The following is an 18,505-nucleotide window of genomic DNA, read 5'->3' on the forward strand; positions in this document are numbered from 1 at the left end:
ACCTGTTTGTTTTTTTCCCTTTCAACTGAGATCTCAACTAAAAAGTTTCAGTTTATTTGCCATTCACTTTTATAACTACTGTTACCCTCAGTCTGGGTGTATGAGTCTAGAGCTCTTAAACTGTCTTAGAATTGTGTGTAGTAAGAGTTTTATGATAAACTAACTCTGACATCATCATGTGAGTCATACTGGGGCAGCTCAAGGAAATTCTGGGAGAGTGTGTTCTGCTTCTGTTCATTCTTGATTCCAAAGCATTTGTGGGTGACAGGACTTAAAAACATTACAAAGGTTTGATTTTAAAAGGCTTTTTTAAATTTGAACATCGCCTCTGCTTTTTTGTGACTTTTTATGTTGGTAACAACAGCTAACGCTGTTTGTATTATATTGCCACCTATATGGAAGGTTGTGCAACACTTTCCATTATAAGACTGTTTCAGTTGCCTATTATGTTGCCAACATTCAGCTGTTTGGGCTGAAATTTTCCATGCTGGGTGTCTCTTTCAGGCTGAATTTCTTGGGAAAGTTTCAATAAAAATACTTGAACCATTCCAGGGAACGAGAGGAGGGGGAAATACTATATTTTGCTCATGTTTATTAAAGTTGCTACAAGCACTTGATTCAGAAATCATTGCACCTACGTGTTTTGGAGCAGGGAGTTGAATTATTAAGAAGGTGAAAGGGTGAGGAAAGAAAAAACGGGGCTAGAAGAGATTTCTTCCTAAGGAATGGGCTCCTCCCTAATGTTGTGAACCATCTGCAAGAAAGCACGCAAACCCCATGCTTGTCAACACAGGGTCAATGAATGTCTGGGAACGGAATGATTCTCCTTGTTCCACTGCACCTACCTACGTGGTATATTGGATTTGGAGAGAGAGGCTTATGAGGTGTAAACACAATCCTGTGCAACAGGGAAGATGACTAAAATCTGTGTAATGGTGGAACTAGAGGGGCAGGGTCATGGACTGAATAAGAGTTGAAAATAGCAGAGGTAGCTTTGCTCAACAAGGAGGTGGATGTAAAGATGGTGAGAGAGACTACTGAGCAAGTAGATGGGATTTAACCTAAGTGGTCTTACAGCAGCAGCCTTTGTTAGTTACTGTTCATTTTCTGTTTCCCTCACATCTTGTGTGTTTAAATGAGGCAGGGAAAATTGTATGCCAACGTGTAATTTAGAGACCAGTATTCAACCTTAATTCCAGCATATTTCATGTCTGAGCACTTGATGTCGCAACCATAATGTACTTTCAACATGAAAATTAAAGCCTTAGTTGGAAATGTCATTCTATACCCATCATTAAAACGCTTATATTGTAAGCTTTGAAGAACACCACCATAGTTAGGCACAAGTATAATACTGCATTTCAATTAAAATACTGAAAAATGTTTTATTTTAATCCATTTAGAAAAGTTTCATTTTCAAAACCATAGCTGTGCCAGTGCTTCAGCAAACACATATGGGACTGTTTGGACCTGAAAAAATTAATTGCATGGTTGAGATATCGGGAACTGAACTTCTTGACACACTCGGCCTTCCGTTTCTCTCAGGTTCACCATGTAGACAACAAATGAAGTTTTGGAATATACCCAACGTGCTTAGCCCAAATGGGAGCGAGTTAACAGGACAGGGAGAAGTTTCAGCTATAACTTCAAATTTTCCTGATTTTTATGGACTTCAACCAGACTGGTTATACCTCAATAATATTTTAACATTGTTATTTGTGGCTGAGTTTATTAAATAGCAGTGTTCATGCTGCTGCTTTTAATATCTCACACTTGAGGTTATCTTCCAAGTTTTCAAGGATTTATAATGTTGCCATAACATTTTCTTAAGAAATAAGGCTTCCCATCCAGAAGCAAGCATACATCATAGAACAAATTCCAAAAATAGTGAATTAGATGTTTCCTAGTTAGAGGAAAGCAAATGTATACTGAATGCCCATTTTATTAAGATCCTTTTGCTTCTTTTTTTCTTGAATTAAATTTAGATTTCTATTTGGGGACTATTTTGTCAATAATATCTGCACCCTTGTTTAAAGAAGAGAAATGTTAAACTGAGCTGTTACTATGGCTATCTGCTTTTTAAATATGAACCTCATAAAAATGCCATATCTGGGTTTGACATGATGTATTGTCTCTGTTCAAAGAAGATAAGCTGTCATGTCATATACCTATTAATGTCTGTAGATGGTGTGTTGACGTTACGTATCATGGCAAAGATCCACTTATTAATGCCTTCATGGTATGGATGGACAGGATACATTTTTATTGCTCTGATGGTACTTAAAATTTTATGCCACAGTGGTTTTGAGGCTGTGTTAAAGTACACAAATCTCTTTTGAAAATGAGCTGGGGTTTTTTATCTAGGCCAAATTTTTCCTTTGTATTTCACACAGATGCCTAAACCCCCCCACACACCTTTTTTTTTTTCCTTTCTCCCTTGCCTACACACCCTTTACTGTTCTGCAAGAGCTGTTGTTTCTAAGAGATCTCTGCATAAGTGCAGTCAGGTCTGGACTCACGGTCAGTAGAATCTACCCAGCTTCCACCCAAACAGCCCATGTGCTGCAAGCAGTCACAAAATGTTGGGTTTCTATGGAACCTAAACAAATATAGTGATTCATATGTATTTAAACTGTTGGTTGAGACCCAGAGAAGAAACTGCACTGCCCTACAGCACCATGTTGCAGATGCTGTGGCAGATACTGTGTATTGCTGTGAGACCCAGTATGACACGATGGTCACATTCAGGGCAATTGTTGTGGTACTACGGTCTGCAGAATGGGTTTGTCCAGCCAGCCTCTGGCCTGATCCTTCATACAATGGCAGGGTATAAACTGTGAACCAGGTGACTGGTGTGGCAGTATTCCTTCTGCCTCCCTCTCCTCAGGGTCTGCTGCTTTTCCTTGAGAGCTAAAGGCAGATCTTCCAGTCCTCTGTTGGACTCAGACATATGTCAGGGGTTGCTTCCATGTCTTCTCATATGATAAGGAATGTCAAGTAACACCACAGGCAGTTTGGTCACATAGCAAATATAGTTGTCGCATGACAAGAAATGTGGCAGTGGTGGGTTGGCACCCACATAGCTGCTTGCTCACTCACCCCATGTCATTGACCCCAGCGGGATGAGGGAGGGAATAGGAGCGAGAAGACTCATGGGCTGAAATAAAGGGAATCACTTACCAAGTACTGTCACTGGCAAAAGAGACTTGACCTGGGGAATTTAACTTAATTTATTGCCAACTATCATAAATATTTAATTACTGATTTGGGTGTTGTTTATTGAGAAACAAAAGAAAAAACGTAAAACATTTAGGGCGAAAAAAGCCATCTTTCCTCCCCCTTTCCCAGGCTCACCTTCACTCCCAGGCTCACTTCATGCCAGACATCTCTCCTCCCCTGCTACCGCTGCAGGTCACACTCAGTCCCTTCGATGAAGCAACAAGTGGTGCAGGGGTTGGGGTCAGGTTGTGGTGGTTTCTTTCTGCCACCCCTTGTTTGTCACTATTGTCCTGTGCTCTGATGCAGCACCTCCTGCTCCTCTGGCCTCATTAGTTTCTCATTCCCTCTGATGTTTCCTCCTCTGTTCCTTTCTCCTCTCTCCCTCCAGCATTTTCTACCCCTCCTTAAATACGTTTTCATTGAGGTGTCACCAGCTTCACTGATGGGCTCAGCTGTGTCATGTGGTGGGTCCGTTGCAGAGGTGGGTGAAACCAGCTGTGTCTGGCAGCCCCTGACCTCTTCTTGCCCTGCAGTCCCCTCCACTACCAAAGCCTTGCCACCTACACCCAATACAACAATTCAGTATCTTCGTTATTTCCTCCATAGACTTGTTCTCTGTGGCCGCTTCTATCCACGAGTCTGCCTCATTCTCTTTCCTAGTCTCCTCTGAGGAGAGTGTGACTATTGAAAGAAAGCCAGGTCACCCTCACTTAGTCCAATACAAATAATTGCTGGTAATTTTTGTCATTCTGTTTCCTTACTGGACTGCAAATGTGAGTTTCTAGGTGACAGCTGGCTCTGAGGCAAGTACAGCATACTGACTGCACCACGTTCTCACCTCTCTGAATGCGCCCTTCATGGTTTGCCAAGGTTGCAAGAGCTCATCATGTAAAGCTTGTGTCTTGGCTAAAACCTGGTTTACTCTGTCTAACCTGGTCAGACAAATGTCTGGGTGTAACTTAACTTCTTACTCTGTATCATATGGTAGCGCGTATTATTTTATTCACTGACAGGCGTAGTTTGTACTTTAACGTGAAGGACAGAGGACTGTATGGACAAGGTGATTTACTTCAGCCTGTCTTAGGAATCCTTCAAGATGGCTCCTTATGCAGTGGATGGGGAAAGACAACAGATTAAAATACTGCTTGAATGCTAAGTGCATGAAGTCTGAGTTGCAGAGATCCCATTGTGGGGAAATCCCAGCAAGTTGAGGGTTGATACAGGTGCCAGCAGTGATTCTCTGAATGTCAGCATAATGCAGTATCAGGTGTTCTGGTGTAACTGTGTAAGCACTTGGAATAAAAGTGGTCTTTTCCACTTCAATTGTTCTGTTTTAGAAGGAATCAGAATAAAAGTGAAAAAAGCTATATATTCTGGGTGAGAGATCTCACCCAAAAATGCACTGTTGGAATTACTGCACTACCAGTGCACACCTTGCATTGTGCTGGTGGAATTTCCTCTCAGCATCCCACAGAGATGAACTGTAAGTTGCATTAGGCCTTCAGCAGCAGACACCAAAGCTCTACAGAGAGACCTCGTTTGGTTTTCAAGAGTTGGGAACTCCGTTTTGAGGAATTGCAATTTAATTGGACGTCATTTGTGTCAGGCAACATTGTCTAAAACCTTTAGAAAAAGGATGTGATTATCCTAAATTGGAAATGATGTATCTACACAATGTAATTCATACTATCCCTTTGACCTTCAGATCCAGTACATTTGCCCCAAACATTTTTCTCTGTTACAGCTACTCAGCTACTTTTTCACAGAAGGATTGAGTGTAGTTATTATAGTATTGTGTGCAATGCTGATCTCTGGTTGGAGTTTAAAAAAACTTGTGTGTTTGCACATGATACAAATGTCTAATGTAAGTTCTATTGAAATCAGAAGCAAATGACCCAGATCTTGAACACTGGAATAAAACTGTTGCTGGAAAAGTTCATATTCTTGAAATCTGTGTGTTGCAGGGGAACTTGTCATGGCTGAGTCTGAAGCTCCATTTGGTCACTGAGGGTGAAAAATACTTACTTATCTTTACCTAAAACTTTCTTGCAGACAGTGTTTCAAGCCTCTCATCCTCACGGTTGTCCTTGTTCTAGATTTATGACTGATGCAGCTCGACGTGAGCAGGAGTCTTTGAAGAAAAAGATTCAGCCGAAACTCTCTTTGACTTTGTCAAGCACAGTGTCCCGTGGGAATGTATCTACTCCACCTCGCCACAGCAGTGGAAGCCTTACTCCTCCAGTCACCCCTCCAATCACTCCCTCCTCTTCATTTCGCAGTAGTACTCCTACAGGTAAGCATCTACTGTTTGGTTTATTCCAAATAAACTAGCAATTTTGCTACAGGACATTTAGAGAACAATAGACATATCAAGGCATTGGGAAGAAGAACCCCTAAAAATAAAACAAAAGAGCTTTGGGCTCTTTTATTTGCATTTAGTTTGCAATCTCTAAAATGTGTTTGGGCATTTGTTTCCAAACTCTTTGCTAAAGCAGAGAAGGACATTAACTTTATAAATTGCATCTGAAATTATTACACGAAGAAACTAACCTTACCAGAAATGCCAAATGTGCAAAAGACCCCGATGTATCAGTAGGAGAGGTCTGCACATGGTACAGTGCCAGTTTAAGATACAAGTAAAAGTGGTCAGGATCTCACCCCGCCCCTTTACTTTTTTTTTTTTTTTTTTTTTTTTTGAGGGTGGATTGAATTCATAGATAAATGAGTGGACAGGGAGGAATGTTCAGCTGCTGTCATCATGTAGACATGACTTTCATTAGGAAACTATGTTCAAAAAAAGTAATGTTTGAAAAAAGTGATCTGTGTTTTCTTCACACATAAGTATTCTGGTGGTTTTTCCAGGTATAAAATTCCTGGGATTTTTTTTGCACTGATTAGAGAAACTGAAAATTGCTTGCTGTGCTGAACCAGATCTCTTGGCCAAAGTCAGTCTGGTTTACATTACCTAGACATCTTGTCAGATAATTCTGATATACTTCAGATTAAATACCAGTATTTCCTTCTGAAAAGCTAAATGCTTAAAATACATCTATTATGTTTTCTAATTAAATAGGCTCAACATACTCTTCTTAACAGGGAACCACATGACCATCCCTGCCTTGATTAAACAGTTATGCCATATGTTTTATATAAGCTATTTAATGTTTAGTATTAATAATTAAATGGAAAAGTTGTGGTGATCCTTGTGACATTCTGTCTGGAAGTTCTGAAATTAATTGGTTGTTCAGTATGTCCCTGGATATGTTGAGAACAGCTAAATGATAAAGTCCTAATGTAATTCAGAAGATGTTAGAAAATTTTAGAAGATTTTTTTTTTAATTATCTCCTATTTGAAACAAACTGATTTGGTTCCTTGACATCCTACAGATGTCAAGGAATTTCTGCTTTCTTTTGTTTTACTTTTTGTACAGCTTCTCCTAAGAAGGCTAATTCATGATGTGGTCAGGTAGTATAACTTTGCACATCTGTCAGGAACATTGGTTAGCTATGTACTCTTTGAAACATGTTTCATCAAATACTAAAGAAAAAAAGCCAGCATCTGTCTACTGAAATACTTTTATTTTTATTATTTATATATATTTCAAACTTTTTAAGTTACTCAGAATGTTGTTTTACCTGTAGTTAAGGAGAATCAACTTGGTTTGGCTAACCGAGTTTCTGGGAGTCCTGCCTGCCAGGTTATAAATAATACCAGCTTCCACTTCCTGCACCCTCTGTTCCAAGTTCCTTGTTGGAGCCCTGTTCCAAGGTTAGGGTTTGTAATAGCCTGGTAGCAAAAACCATATATTCTTTCTTGAAGATTTTTTTTTTTAATTAACTGTCAATTGAGTTGCATTTCAGCAACCTCCACCCAGAATTTCCATTTTTGACATATTAGAAGTTTTTCTGGACCTAAAATAAGCATTGAGATTCTTCTGATAACTACAGAATTTTTCCCAGTGTTTGCTTGGCATAGGATTTTGTTCTCCGTGATGTTTCTAACTTACATAGATGAGGTGCTCAGAGTCATGCCATGGCTGAGTTTCTCTTTCTGTCGGTGCAGTACCTGCAGAGGGAGCCCAGGAGGGCCAGCGGACTAATTTTAGATAGACAGCTCACAGGTCTGTTATTGGCTGATGCAAGTCTTTTTCCCTCAAGTGCAAGTATATATGGCAATTGACTACCAAGGTGATAAAACCAAGGATAGTTAAGCAAGATCTATTTCACGGAAACAATTTAGAGTATGTAAATAGTCCTGCATTTCAGCCTCACAGTGCCTACACAACTTTCAAGCCCTACAGGCATACCCTCCACTGCATCCAGTGAGGATGAAGAATAATGCTGTATTCCTTCTGTGCGATCCTGTTTGATTTGTACTCCGAGCAAACTCTTGTTAACTCGTCTTTGAATACAGGTAAACATGTATGTTGCGGTAACTTCAGAAAACAAAGAAGATGTTTTTCCTTAGGTTGCCTGGAAGGGTGTCATCTGGGTTGATGTTAATTATTTGTTATAATCCAAATATAATCGTTGTTCTCATCCTCCTTTAGACCTATACTTTTGTCAAAAACAGAGTGGGATTGATTTGACCCAGTCTATTCATGAAGAATTCAGAATGGCAGTTTCTCTTTTATTATCTCCCATCTCAGTTGTTCGATACTTTGTTAGGGCACCAAACTTCAGCAGCGTGCCTGGCATTGCTGTTACCACGCAAGGTGTAACTCCAAGATGGTGCCGCTTTAGGTGGCAGAGAAAGCATGCATTACAGGCTGGTGAGCTGGCATACAAATCTGCATGTCCCTCAGCAGAGAGTGTCTGTCTTATATGGCTGTTTGCTATTCATATTTGAGGTAGAAAGCAGAAACCTCACTAATCTTTTGGGTCCCAGTTTCCATGTAGTGTCCTCCCTTTAGGTAAGCTGCTCGTCTTGGCTTTCCTAGGTGTGTGGTAGTCTTATCTTGGGTGAAGCCAGCAGCTTCACCTTTGTGCATGTCCTTACAGCTAAGTCCAGCCATTTCCTGATGCTGTTAAGCTACTGTTGTCATTTTTCAGCAAAGCCTAATTTCATATAATGATGTCTCATCCGTGTATTGACCAGACTCAAATCCACTTAGCTTGTGAAATTTGATAAGAAACAGTTCAAGGTGGTTTGGCTGCAGTGAATGTTTGTTAAGTTTTGCAGTAAAAATCCGTGCCAAAAGACTACAGGCCAAATTCACAGACGGAGCTGAGCAGCTTCCAAGCTGACACCCATACATGCTGCAAATGTTGCATGTGTATGTATAGCACCTTCTTCTGCATAAATGGGATTATTCATTTAGAAGTAGAAATATTCAGCAAAGAAGTGTGCTCTTTAAGGCTCTTCTCAGGTAATGAGGTAGACATGTATTTATCTGCAGACTGTGTATGTGTTAGTCCCTTGGAATGGCCCATTTGTGGTTTTGGTGGGAAGTAGAAATGCAGCAGTTAATTTTCTATACCTCCCCTCTGTTCCCTCAGGGGTGACTGGCATGTGCTCTCTGCTTACATTTGGCTTTTTGTTCCCTCTCCTATAACAAGTTTTCTCTTCTTAAGACCTGCATCCTCTAATGATTGTAGAGAGTTCACTTTAAAAATTTGTTCCAGTTTTGTTTTAACAATAGTGTCTCCCAGGAGACTTTGTTTAATAGGCTTAAAGGCTCTTGTTAGAGTTCACAGGCGGGATTTAGCAAAAGAAATGGCTTCCATCAGCAATACAGACTCCTTAGGGTGATAGGGAAATAGAGCTAAGTAGCACCAGCACATAGCTTATTTTGGAAAGACGTTAACAGTCTGCAAACATTGAAATATCTCTTCATTTAAGGAGTGCTCAATTAAGTCACAAAAACTTATGTTGCCTTTATTTTTAAATGTCAATTTTAAACCCACAAAACTAATGAAGTCTAGTTATGGATAAAAATGGGGCTGACATAGCATCTTTAACATACGCTGTTAATTTTTTAAATGTTTTTCATACATCTGTGTGGCTCACAGATGAAATTTCCACTCGTGACTTCCTGGCTTTTGAGTGTAAGTCAGAGCATTGTCATTCCTTTGAAAACTATGGTATCTCGTCATGCTGAAAAGCTTTAGAAAAGATTCAGTGATAGGAACTTATTGGTAATTCATTATTAAAATAACCTGGTCCCAATTTTGGTTACAAAAGTAATTCCTAGTAATGAATCTCAGACTTTAAAAAAAAAAATAAATAAATAAAGCCACTTTTACATTGAAGGAGTGTCAAGAATCATCTGAAACCACTGTTTTGTGTTTGTTTGGTTTTTTTCTTCCATATTTATGACTTTTTTTTTTTTTTTTTAAATGATTCCAGGCCTGGGATAGTAAATTTCAGCCTGGAGTGAATTTTTGGCTTTCTTATAAATCCTAAAGCAAGAGTTTAATACTACCAACTGGTTTTTTAATGGCTCAATTCTAAGTCTTGCCCACCCCCCAAAAAAAAGCTGGAATATTTGAAAACCTCATAATTAGCATTACATTTTGCTCTGAAGAAACTGGCTCTTAGACCTCCTTTCCTGTTTATTTTGATTTTAATAGATTACAAGTTATAACATTTATGCTGTTTTAATAGGTTTATAGACCCACTTACTGCCTGATCGTGTTGGGCAGCGGATGGCAGCCAGTCCTGGCAGCGAGCGTTAAGGATGCTATGGTTGGCTGGAACAGCTGCGGCCGTCTGTCAGTCCTTCCACTTGTAAAGGAGATGAAAGAGTGAAGTTTTCATGGGTGGTCATAGCTGACCCCATGAGAGAATTGGCAAGGCCCATTTTGATTCGCAGCTGTCTTTTAAGTAGGTGACTAACTATTGGTTTATCTTATTAATTAGGATAAATGCCTTTCTGGGGAGTCATATTTGTGCAGTCATTTTTGATTGACTGCATTTGAAAGATTTTACCTTTCCTTAATATGGCAAACTTCCTTGAAACTTCAACTAGCCCAATCTCAATATTTACAAAAGTGACCCCATTTTCTACCCACAGAAAATAGCTAACTTTTCAATCTTTTTTTTTCTTTCTAGTAAAACATGAAAGTAAGAATTAATTTTAATTTGGAGTGAAAAGTACTTTGTAGGATTGGCCTTAACCTTTAAGGAATGTAAGATCTAAACAGTGATATTGTAATCAAATATGGCTAAAAATTCAGTGTAGCAATATTTCAAGACTTTAAAAAAACCTATGACTGAGGCTTTCGAGTTAGTACTATTGATGCAGAAACCATTACATTTACCACCTGAGGATACTGAATGATGTTTTGAGATGATCTACAGTAACTGAGTAGTTTTCAAGATGTATAGAGCATATTCCTAAACTGAAATCAAGACTGCTTTGTAGCTGTCACTAATCCTAAAGCAGCACTGTTTCAGCCAGTTAGAACATATCATGTGAAATGGGCCATTGTTTTCTAAGAAATCATACTAGTGCTGAACCATGACTTCATATAATACGTGATTTAAAGACCGAAAGTGAAATTCAATATATTTTCAGTCAAAAAAAATCAGTCTTCACCTAGTATATATTTACAGAGCCAAGTGTAATTAGAAGTACTTTTGATACCTAGTGTGACTACATTCTTAAATATCTACAATGATTTTAAGTATGTTTGTGTTTGTTGTACGTTTAGTTAACACACTAAATTAGAGAGAATCATGTCCCATTTACATCATTAGGGAATATCCCCTAAGATTAAAATAGTGTCTATATAACCTTTTATTCAATAGAATTGATAGATTCTTATAACTCAGACTATTAATCGTTTTTCTTATTCAGCTGGATTTTGTTCAGGATTCCAGTGCAACTACTGGCAAAACAGTGACCAAAAAATTACAGTTTGTGTTAACGAGAGCTCTTGCTACTGATGAAATAATTTAGAGCTTCATTGTTCCCTCTATGGGTGACTAATTTACAGGGAAGGAAAGTCTGTGTATTACAACTAAAGATCTCCTTTCTGCTTCTGCCAAAGGCAGTGGGGACTCAGAAATGAATCTGTAAGGATCCACCTTGCTTCTGGTCCATTAAGGACTTGTCTGTTGTGGGAGCTCTGGTTTTGGGAAGCAGAGCACTGTCTGGCAGTTTGAGTTTTCCCAGTAAACCTTGTTATCTCAAGTAATGTTATCTCATGATAACGTGAGATATCTTTCCTATAATTCTGCTGTACAGCATTTGCCTTCGTGAATAACTCATGAAGGAATCCTGAGGGCCTTCTCTTGGGTCTATTCCCTTTTCCAAGAATGCAAAAGTTAAAAGAAAACCATCCATTGTTTGCTGGTAATAGCAATCAAAAACACAATAGTAACCAGCCATTGGAATTGGGCATTGAAACAGAATAACAGGCATGCCGGAAATTAATATGGTTTAAATTCTAAATGTGTGATTAATTTTTATTACTTCAAGTTCTTTAAAAAATGTGTTGTCTTGTTGTAATGCAAGAGCTCATTCCTCTTCATAGGTATCAAAGCAGCTAACGTTTCAGTACAGTTTCCATATGTTATGCTTTCAACAATGAAGTAATCATATGGCGCAGAGTGCTATAGCAGCATGTTAAACAGAATCCAGCAAGAAAAAGAGGTCTACTCAGCTAAGCTACTTCGTAAGTTTAAAGTGGACAGTAGAAATGTAAAATGACAGGATGTGTCCCCTCCACAAATTAATTGAGGACTGAAAGGAGGAGAAGTTAGGTGCTCAAACCTTTTTTGTTTGTGGATGTACTATTAATACATAGCCAAATGAATCTGAATTTGTAGCAGAACTGCTATTTATATCAGAATATGTTTGGCTTCTGTCAGCAGGTGGCATTTCTGAACGCTGTGTTAGGTTGAATCAGAGTAGACTGTGAACCACTGAATCCGCTATTCGTTTGATAATCTGCAACAGCTTTTTCTTTGGACAATGCAGACTGGCTAGTGAGAGCTTGTTCTTTTTGTGGTGGGTTTCTTTTTTTAAGGGTAGTGGACTACAAAATATTCTTCAATTAAGATTTTAAAGGTGCTTGAAATTAGACTTGGGAGTCAGTACAAGTCAGTGGAAACAAGTACACGTTGACGGCTTTTTGAAAATCATACTACAAATTCAGGTCACGTGCACTTAAGCACATGATTAATTTTAAGCAGCTGATACTGAGGAGGTGAATGCCTGACTTTGAACAAGTGTTCTGTCAGACTGGAATGAAGTATACTGCACTTGCAGAGCTGCAAGCTCAAGAATTTATGTATGCACAAAAGCTTAACTTTAGCCATTCACTTCAAAAATGCTTTACCTGCATTAGTGTATTGTAAATGCTCAGGTTTAATTATTACACCTTATGTTAATGTAGTATAGTATCATGCAGATGTAATTAAAAAAATAATGAAAAATAGCAATATGAAATGAAATCCCAGGGCTGTTTTATTAAATCGGTGCTGAGAAGTGGGCTGAGAGTGCTACATTTTTGTGTGTTTGACTTACGGGGTGTCTAGCGTAGTAAAGCACGAATCAACCAAGTTCTCCTGCAGCTTGAAAAAACTCACTTTCAGATGTCTGAGGAACCATCTCATTAGTTGTTCAGATTGACAGAACTTTCTACTTGCTTAATTGCCTGTTCAGAGACTGAAGAACCCGTATACTATGTTTTTATTAAAAATTAGATATACAGACCCACTCTTGTATAAGCAGTATGGGCAAATAACTTAGCCATACTTCACAAAATGAAGACTAAATTCTGTTCTCCAACATAACGAAAGTTTGTCTGAATGCATTCAATATTTCAGGCCTATAAGGTATGATAAAATCTGTGATAAAATATCTTGAGGCAACTGTATTGTGGTCTGTGGCAAAACTTCCCTCTGAGGGACTTCACTGGTGCCAGGATTTCACATTTCTGTGCAGATGACGAAAGAGAACTTTCTTTATAATTATTGGAGCCAAAATGGTTCCATCTAATTGCAGGTTTGGGAGCCTATATTAATCCTGCACGCTAATTAATATATACATATGTTTGCCCAGCATTTAGCAGTCTGAGGCACCTATTCTAACAGAGCCTTATGGGTGTTCTTGTAAAAAATAAACACATAAATAATAATTTTTTAAAATAATGCATGGCATTGTGCAAAACAGTTGATCAACATATGAGTTAACTATAATATGTGGTATGAGATTTTAACATGAGCTTTTGGCTGAGGTCGTGACTGAGCACGAATATGTAAAATCTGTGGTAGTTTCTGCCTTAAGGAATAAAGCTACAGTAGGTTTCCAAAAACAATGAAAACTAATAAGTAAAAGTGCAATTATTTCCTATAGGGGTTTTCTTAGCACAGGTGGGATTTGTTCCCAGCAACAGCTAAAAGATGTTGTTTTTTCAGAGCTAGATGCCACATTCCCCTTCTAGGGAGCCAGGCTTTAACCTCATACATATTCAGCTCTTTCTTCCAGTAATGCAGAGTGAAAAATGCTCAAGTGCTCATCACTGTGCTTGTCTAAGTGCTTCAGAAATGGATCTCTCTTCTCTAGCAGTCACCTGCTGTCAGGTGGCCATCCAGGTTCCTTAGAGAGGCAAGAGTATGTATTATATTGGCTACTCACAGACAAAACCAAACCAAAGCAAACCAAAAGAATTAAATTCCCAGAACATACGGAAACTCAAACTTGGAGGATCTGTGGAGCAAAGATGATCTCTTATTGCATGCACAGCAACAGTGCTATTGTCCTATCTTGGGTGTGACTGCATGGCAAATAATAATTACTAACCTATAGCCTCAAATCAAACATCTTGAAATTATCATGAAGACCAAGAACATTATCTTAGTCAAACCTGCACAAATTGGTGGCTCAGTGATCTCCAAGTACACCTAGATTGTAAGGAAGTAACTGTATCTTGATGTCCTGAAGCGGTTGGAGGTCCCTCTCCTGCTGAGGGACCACCAGCAGACTGCTGTAACTCTTGTTGCTCCTATTCTTTTCATGAGTTTTCTGATAAAGCAGTGGCAATAAGTAAAAGTAACTTCCAGTGATGGATTAGTTTCTCATATTTACCATTGGAGATAATAACATCTTGTAGGAGTGCAGAGGGGGCTCTAGCACCCAGGTGTTGCAGAGGGTCAAGAGTCACAAGGGGATGTGGAATGGGTGTGCAGAAAGGGAAGGGGAGTGAGATTTTGCCTAAGAAATCTAAACAGGACAAGTGTTTACAGACAGAACTTTTCTGTTTAGGTTACTTCATTTTTATCTTTGATCTACCAAAAAGCATCTTGATTTTCCTCCTTTGTATCATTTTGTTACATGCCATTTATTGAAGTCTAGCTGTGTGATTACCTGGCAACCTGCTCTGCAGTTTGACTGGACCCTAAAAGAAGGATAAGAGTTGGTGCAGGCTTGATGACCATTTCTCTTACAAGGGAGACCATGGTGTCCTTTTTTTTGTCTCCTAGGCAAAACTGGAGTCTTTAAGGACTCTGCAAACCCCAGCCTCCGTTTGCTTTACGGGAGTTATCTGGTTTGTTTTACAGTGGCTTTGGGACTCCCCAAAGGCCACCTCTTGCAGTGCAGATGGACCAGGTGAGTGTCAGTTAAGTGTCTGCAAGGAGCACAGGGCCCCAGGCGCATGACTATGGTTCTTTCAAAGTCCTGTAGCTTTGGGGTACGGATCCTATTTCTGCAGGGCTGTGCTAGACCAGCCAACACAACCCATGAGCAGCTTACTTTTTTGGAGATTTGGGATTCCCACTGATCCAAGGCCATAACCTTGTAAAAATGGAGTAAAACGGTGAGGTTTCTCCTGTAACTGACCTTTTCTATGGTTTTCACAAGGACACATACTATGATAACCTCCCCTGCTTAGTCCTTTTTTTAACTTCATCCTAAACTAACTTACAACCTATGTACAGAAAGGTCTGTACTACATTCACAAAATGAAATTATTTTAAAGTGGTGCTTATAACAATTGAAATTACTTTTGAAGTTAAAAGGCCATTTGTAAGTGTATATAGGCGAAAGTAAGACTGAGGTAAAAATAGCTGATGGGGGAAAATAGGGCTGTGCTGAGAGGGGAAAATGCGTGAAGGTTTTTTTCACAATTAGCTTTCCTGCATTTTCTGTTTTTCTTCCTTTTGCTGCTTTATGGGTGCATTTCCCTTATAATTCTGTTAAATTTCTCATTTGCTCTTTAACTTGGCAGTAAAAATGTGTTGAGCCCAGTTTACTATAAAAGTATGTTCTGGGAAGATTGACTCAGTTGTCGGATTTTGTGCTTTCCAGTAGAGCTCTGAATCTTGCCAGGGGAGAAGGCACATCAAAAATTTAACACTGCATCTTATTTATCTCATCTCATTCACTACAGGTAGCTTTACATGTAACCTCCAGTTTGTTGTACTTCGTCTTCCCAGCCTCTTCAGAGCATTCTTGTTTGATACAGACATAAATTGCACCGGCAACTGTAAAGCTACTGTGCTGTAGAATTGTATTTTAGTTGCACATACCTGTAATTAATTGTATGGGAATTTTCACAGTACTCTCCCTAAGGAACAATTTCATTGAAAAGTAACCAAGTTGTCTAGACTATAGCAACTCATAAAATCATCACTAGTTTTGGTTTTTGAGCTACAAAGCAGCAATAGAAACATGGCTTGTAGATTTAAAGTACTTCCAAGCACAGGAACTGTTTTATAATCCCCATCGTAGTAGTCTAACCTGGCAAACCGTTTTTAACAGGGTCGAGAACAAAAAAAATGTACAGTAAGCTTAAGGTAAAGATTATCTCTGTGTTAATTTGTGATAGGTTTTTTTGGTGTAGAAGCGCACCCACTGTACATGGACCTTTCTTCTTCCAAATGTGTAAAAAATAGACATTTTGTAGAAGGCACAATGTGCCTGCCTTTCACAGCTTGTGGCATAACTGGTTTAATGTAGGAATTGCTTGACGCTCAAAAAGGAACTTCAGTGATTCAGGGCAACAATGACGGCATTCATGTTTGTATGTTTATACTGCAAGGGCCAATTGGTGGAAGGAGTTTTATTTTTATTTTTTTACTATTTAGCTTTATAAGTAATCTGCTAATTACCTTGAAAATTACTAACTGAAAGCACAAATGTTTTTCAGAAAGTTGGAAACTGTAGTTGGGCACATGGAACTTTTAGGTGCTTATTTAAATTGTGTATATGTACATATATATATAAAAAATATTACACTGCAAGATTGAATGGGATTTGTACCATTGTAGTGCCTTGAGAACTGAAAACTGAGAAAATCACTCTAGCTGCACTAGTGCTCTATGTCTGCGTACTGAAAGCAGTTATGGTTTTCAAAGAGTTTTTACAGTGCCTAGCAGAAAAAAAAGCATACTTATTTAGGCCAGCACTTCAGTGTGCTGAAGATGGTGAAACTTAAGCAAACGTTGGAGTTTTCCTTGTGCTGTAGCCAAAGCAAATCAGAAGTAGAAAAAAGCAAGGACTAACGTACCATTTCACACTTGATGACTTAAAACACAGAGAGGTTTATTTCACAGGGGAAATGGTATATTGTGAGTCGGTGGTAACCGCCAGTACATGATCATCAAAATTCTGAAAAATTCTAGAAAAAGAGGGTTGTTTATAGCTCTTGTGTACTACCAAGTGAGCTAAAGGCTATGAAACATTTGCTGACCCCCAGAACTACATATTCTCTTGTCTTTTTAGCGCTTGTGGCCTGGCAGGTGAAAGACACCAGCCTAATTCTTGCTGAAGATGATGGCTGGTGCTTTGTCCGTGCTAGCATAGGCTCCCTCTTGCAAGGTTTTTCCATATAGAGTCAGACAGCATCACTCACAGCAGTTTCTCAGCACTTCTGCCTCTAATGCCAAAGGATACAAGAAGCCAGGGAGCAATGGAAAATACCAACTTGAAAAGTACTTTCATTTCAACTTCAGCCCAGCGATACATCATCTGAAACAACTCACACCTGCTAGCATGTTTTGTACACCTGATCAAAACAGAGATAGCCTCAGAGAAAGGTTTGTGACAGCATACCAGGCACAGTGCAGATTTTATCAGAATCTTTGTTTTAAAAAAGAGGAGACATGACTCCCCACTAAATGTGTTCTTATGTTTGGGTGTTAAAAATGCATTTCTTAGAAACACAAAGCAGGATTAATTAAAAAACATAACAGATCTTTCCCATAGCTTTTGTGTGTGGGTGGGATGATAAAAGCCTTAATTCTGGCTCAGAAGCATTTTAGTCTTTACTGGTAATTCTGAGTATTGTCATTAAGGCGATCTTTCAAATTATACTGATGGAGTTTCTTAAATCTAAATGGTCAGAGCATTTATATCAGTTAAAGAGAAGCGTTAAGTATATTTTCATGCAAAATAAATCCTCCCGCCCTTCAGTGCATTGAAGTGGAGAATCTGCCATTGCCTCCCTCATTGCTGGTCAGGGCTTTGTAACCCTCCTGGGGCTCATAAGCATGAAATTCCCTCGGCCTGAAGCTGCTGAGAGAGTGCTCAGCTGCCCTGGGGCTCTGCAGCTCCGCCGCACCCTGGTCCTCCATGGGCAGCCTGCCGCGGGATCCCTTTCACATGGTTCAGCCTGTTCACACGTGAGGGTCTAAGGTCCGGCCCAGAAGCATCTTGGAAATCCCCACGTAGCTGAATCCCGCTGAAACGAGCGGCACTCCTCGTGTAGTGAGCGCTGCCTGCACAGTGGTAGCGCTTCCTTGGATTGGAGCCTGGCCGTTGCTCGGTGCATCCTTGCTGGGTTTGTGTGCAGATGAAGGCAAAGCACACGGCAGTCAGGGTGGGTAAGGACTGCGTGCATTAGCAGGTTTATGGCCTGCACTGTAAGTGGCTGAATAGCTTTTGTACAGCTGTAAAGCATGTTTAACCCAATGTTATAAAACACGTCTCAAATGTATTTTCATAGCTTCATAAACTGTAGTTCATTTATGTAGGTACTTTTTATTGTAATCCTTTATCTTAAACATGAAACTGTTTCCTGATACCTTTTCTATTTTTTAGTTCTCTTTTTATGAAAAAAGGGGAAAAGAAGAAAAAAGAAAAACTGCCTTTTTGTTATATGCATCAGGAGAGTCCTTAAGTACAGTAATAGTGCCCTGAACTTGTATTTTTGTATTTCTAACCTCAGAATGCAGGCCTAGCAACTAAAAAGCCAAAATAACATTAATTATGGCTGTTCTTCACTGTGGTTTTTGGAGTATAAGTTTGGAACAGATGTTTGGGGGGAGAGGAGGGGGGAGGAAGGATGGATTGTTTCTTTTTCTCAGCCCCAACTGGTTTTAATTCTTTCTTGA

At 39.2% G+C, this 18,505-nt stretch overlaps 1 protein-coding gene across 2 annotated transcripts in view; it reads left to right on the forward strand.

The window, feature by feature from the left end:
* The window catches only part of JAZF1 (JAZF zinc finger 1), a 200,780-nt gene that overhangs the window by 164,180 nt on the left and 18,095 nt on the right, over nt 1-18,505 (forward strand). For both annotated transcript variants that reach the window (XM_074862027.1, XM_074862036.1), the window contains exon 3: nt 5,316-5,512. In XM_074862027.1, coding sequence (XP_074718128.1) covers nt 5,316-5,512 — 197 coding nt within the window. The remainder of the gene's footprint in view (nt 1-5,315; nt 5,513-18,505) is intronic.

The sequence above is a fragment of the Strix uralensis genome, chromosome 1 (genome assembly GCF_047716275.1).
Source record: "Strix uralensis isolate ZFMK-TIS-50842 chromosome 1, bStrUra1, whole genome shotgun sequence".
NCBI classification, from domain to species: domain Eukaryota; kingdom Metazoa; phylum Chordata; class Aves; order Strigiformes; family Strigidae; genus Strix; species Strix uralensis.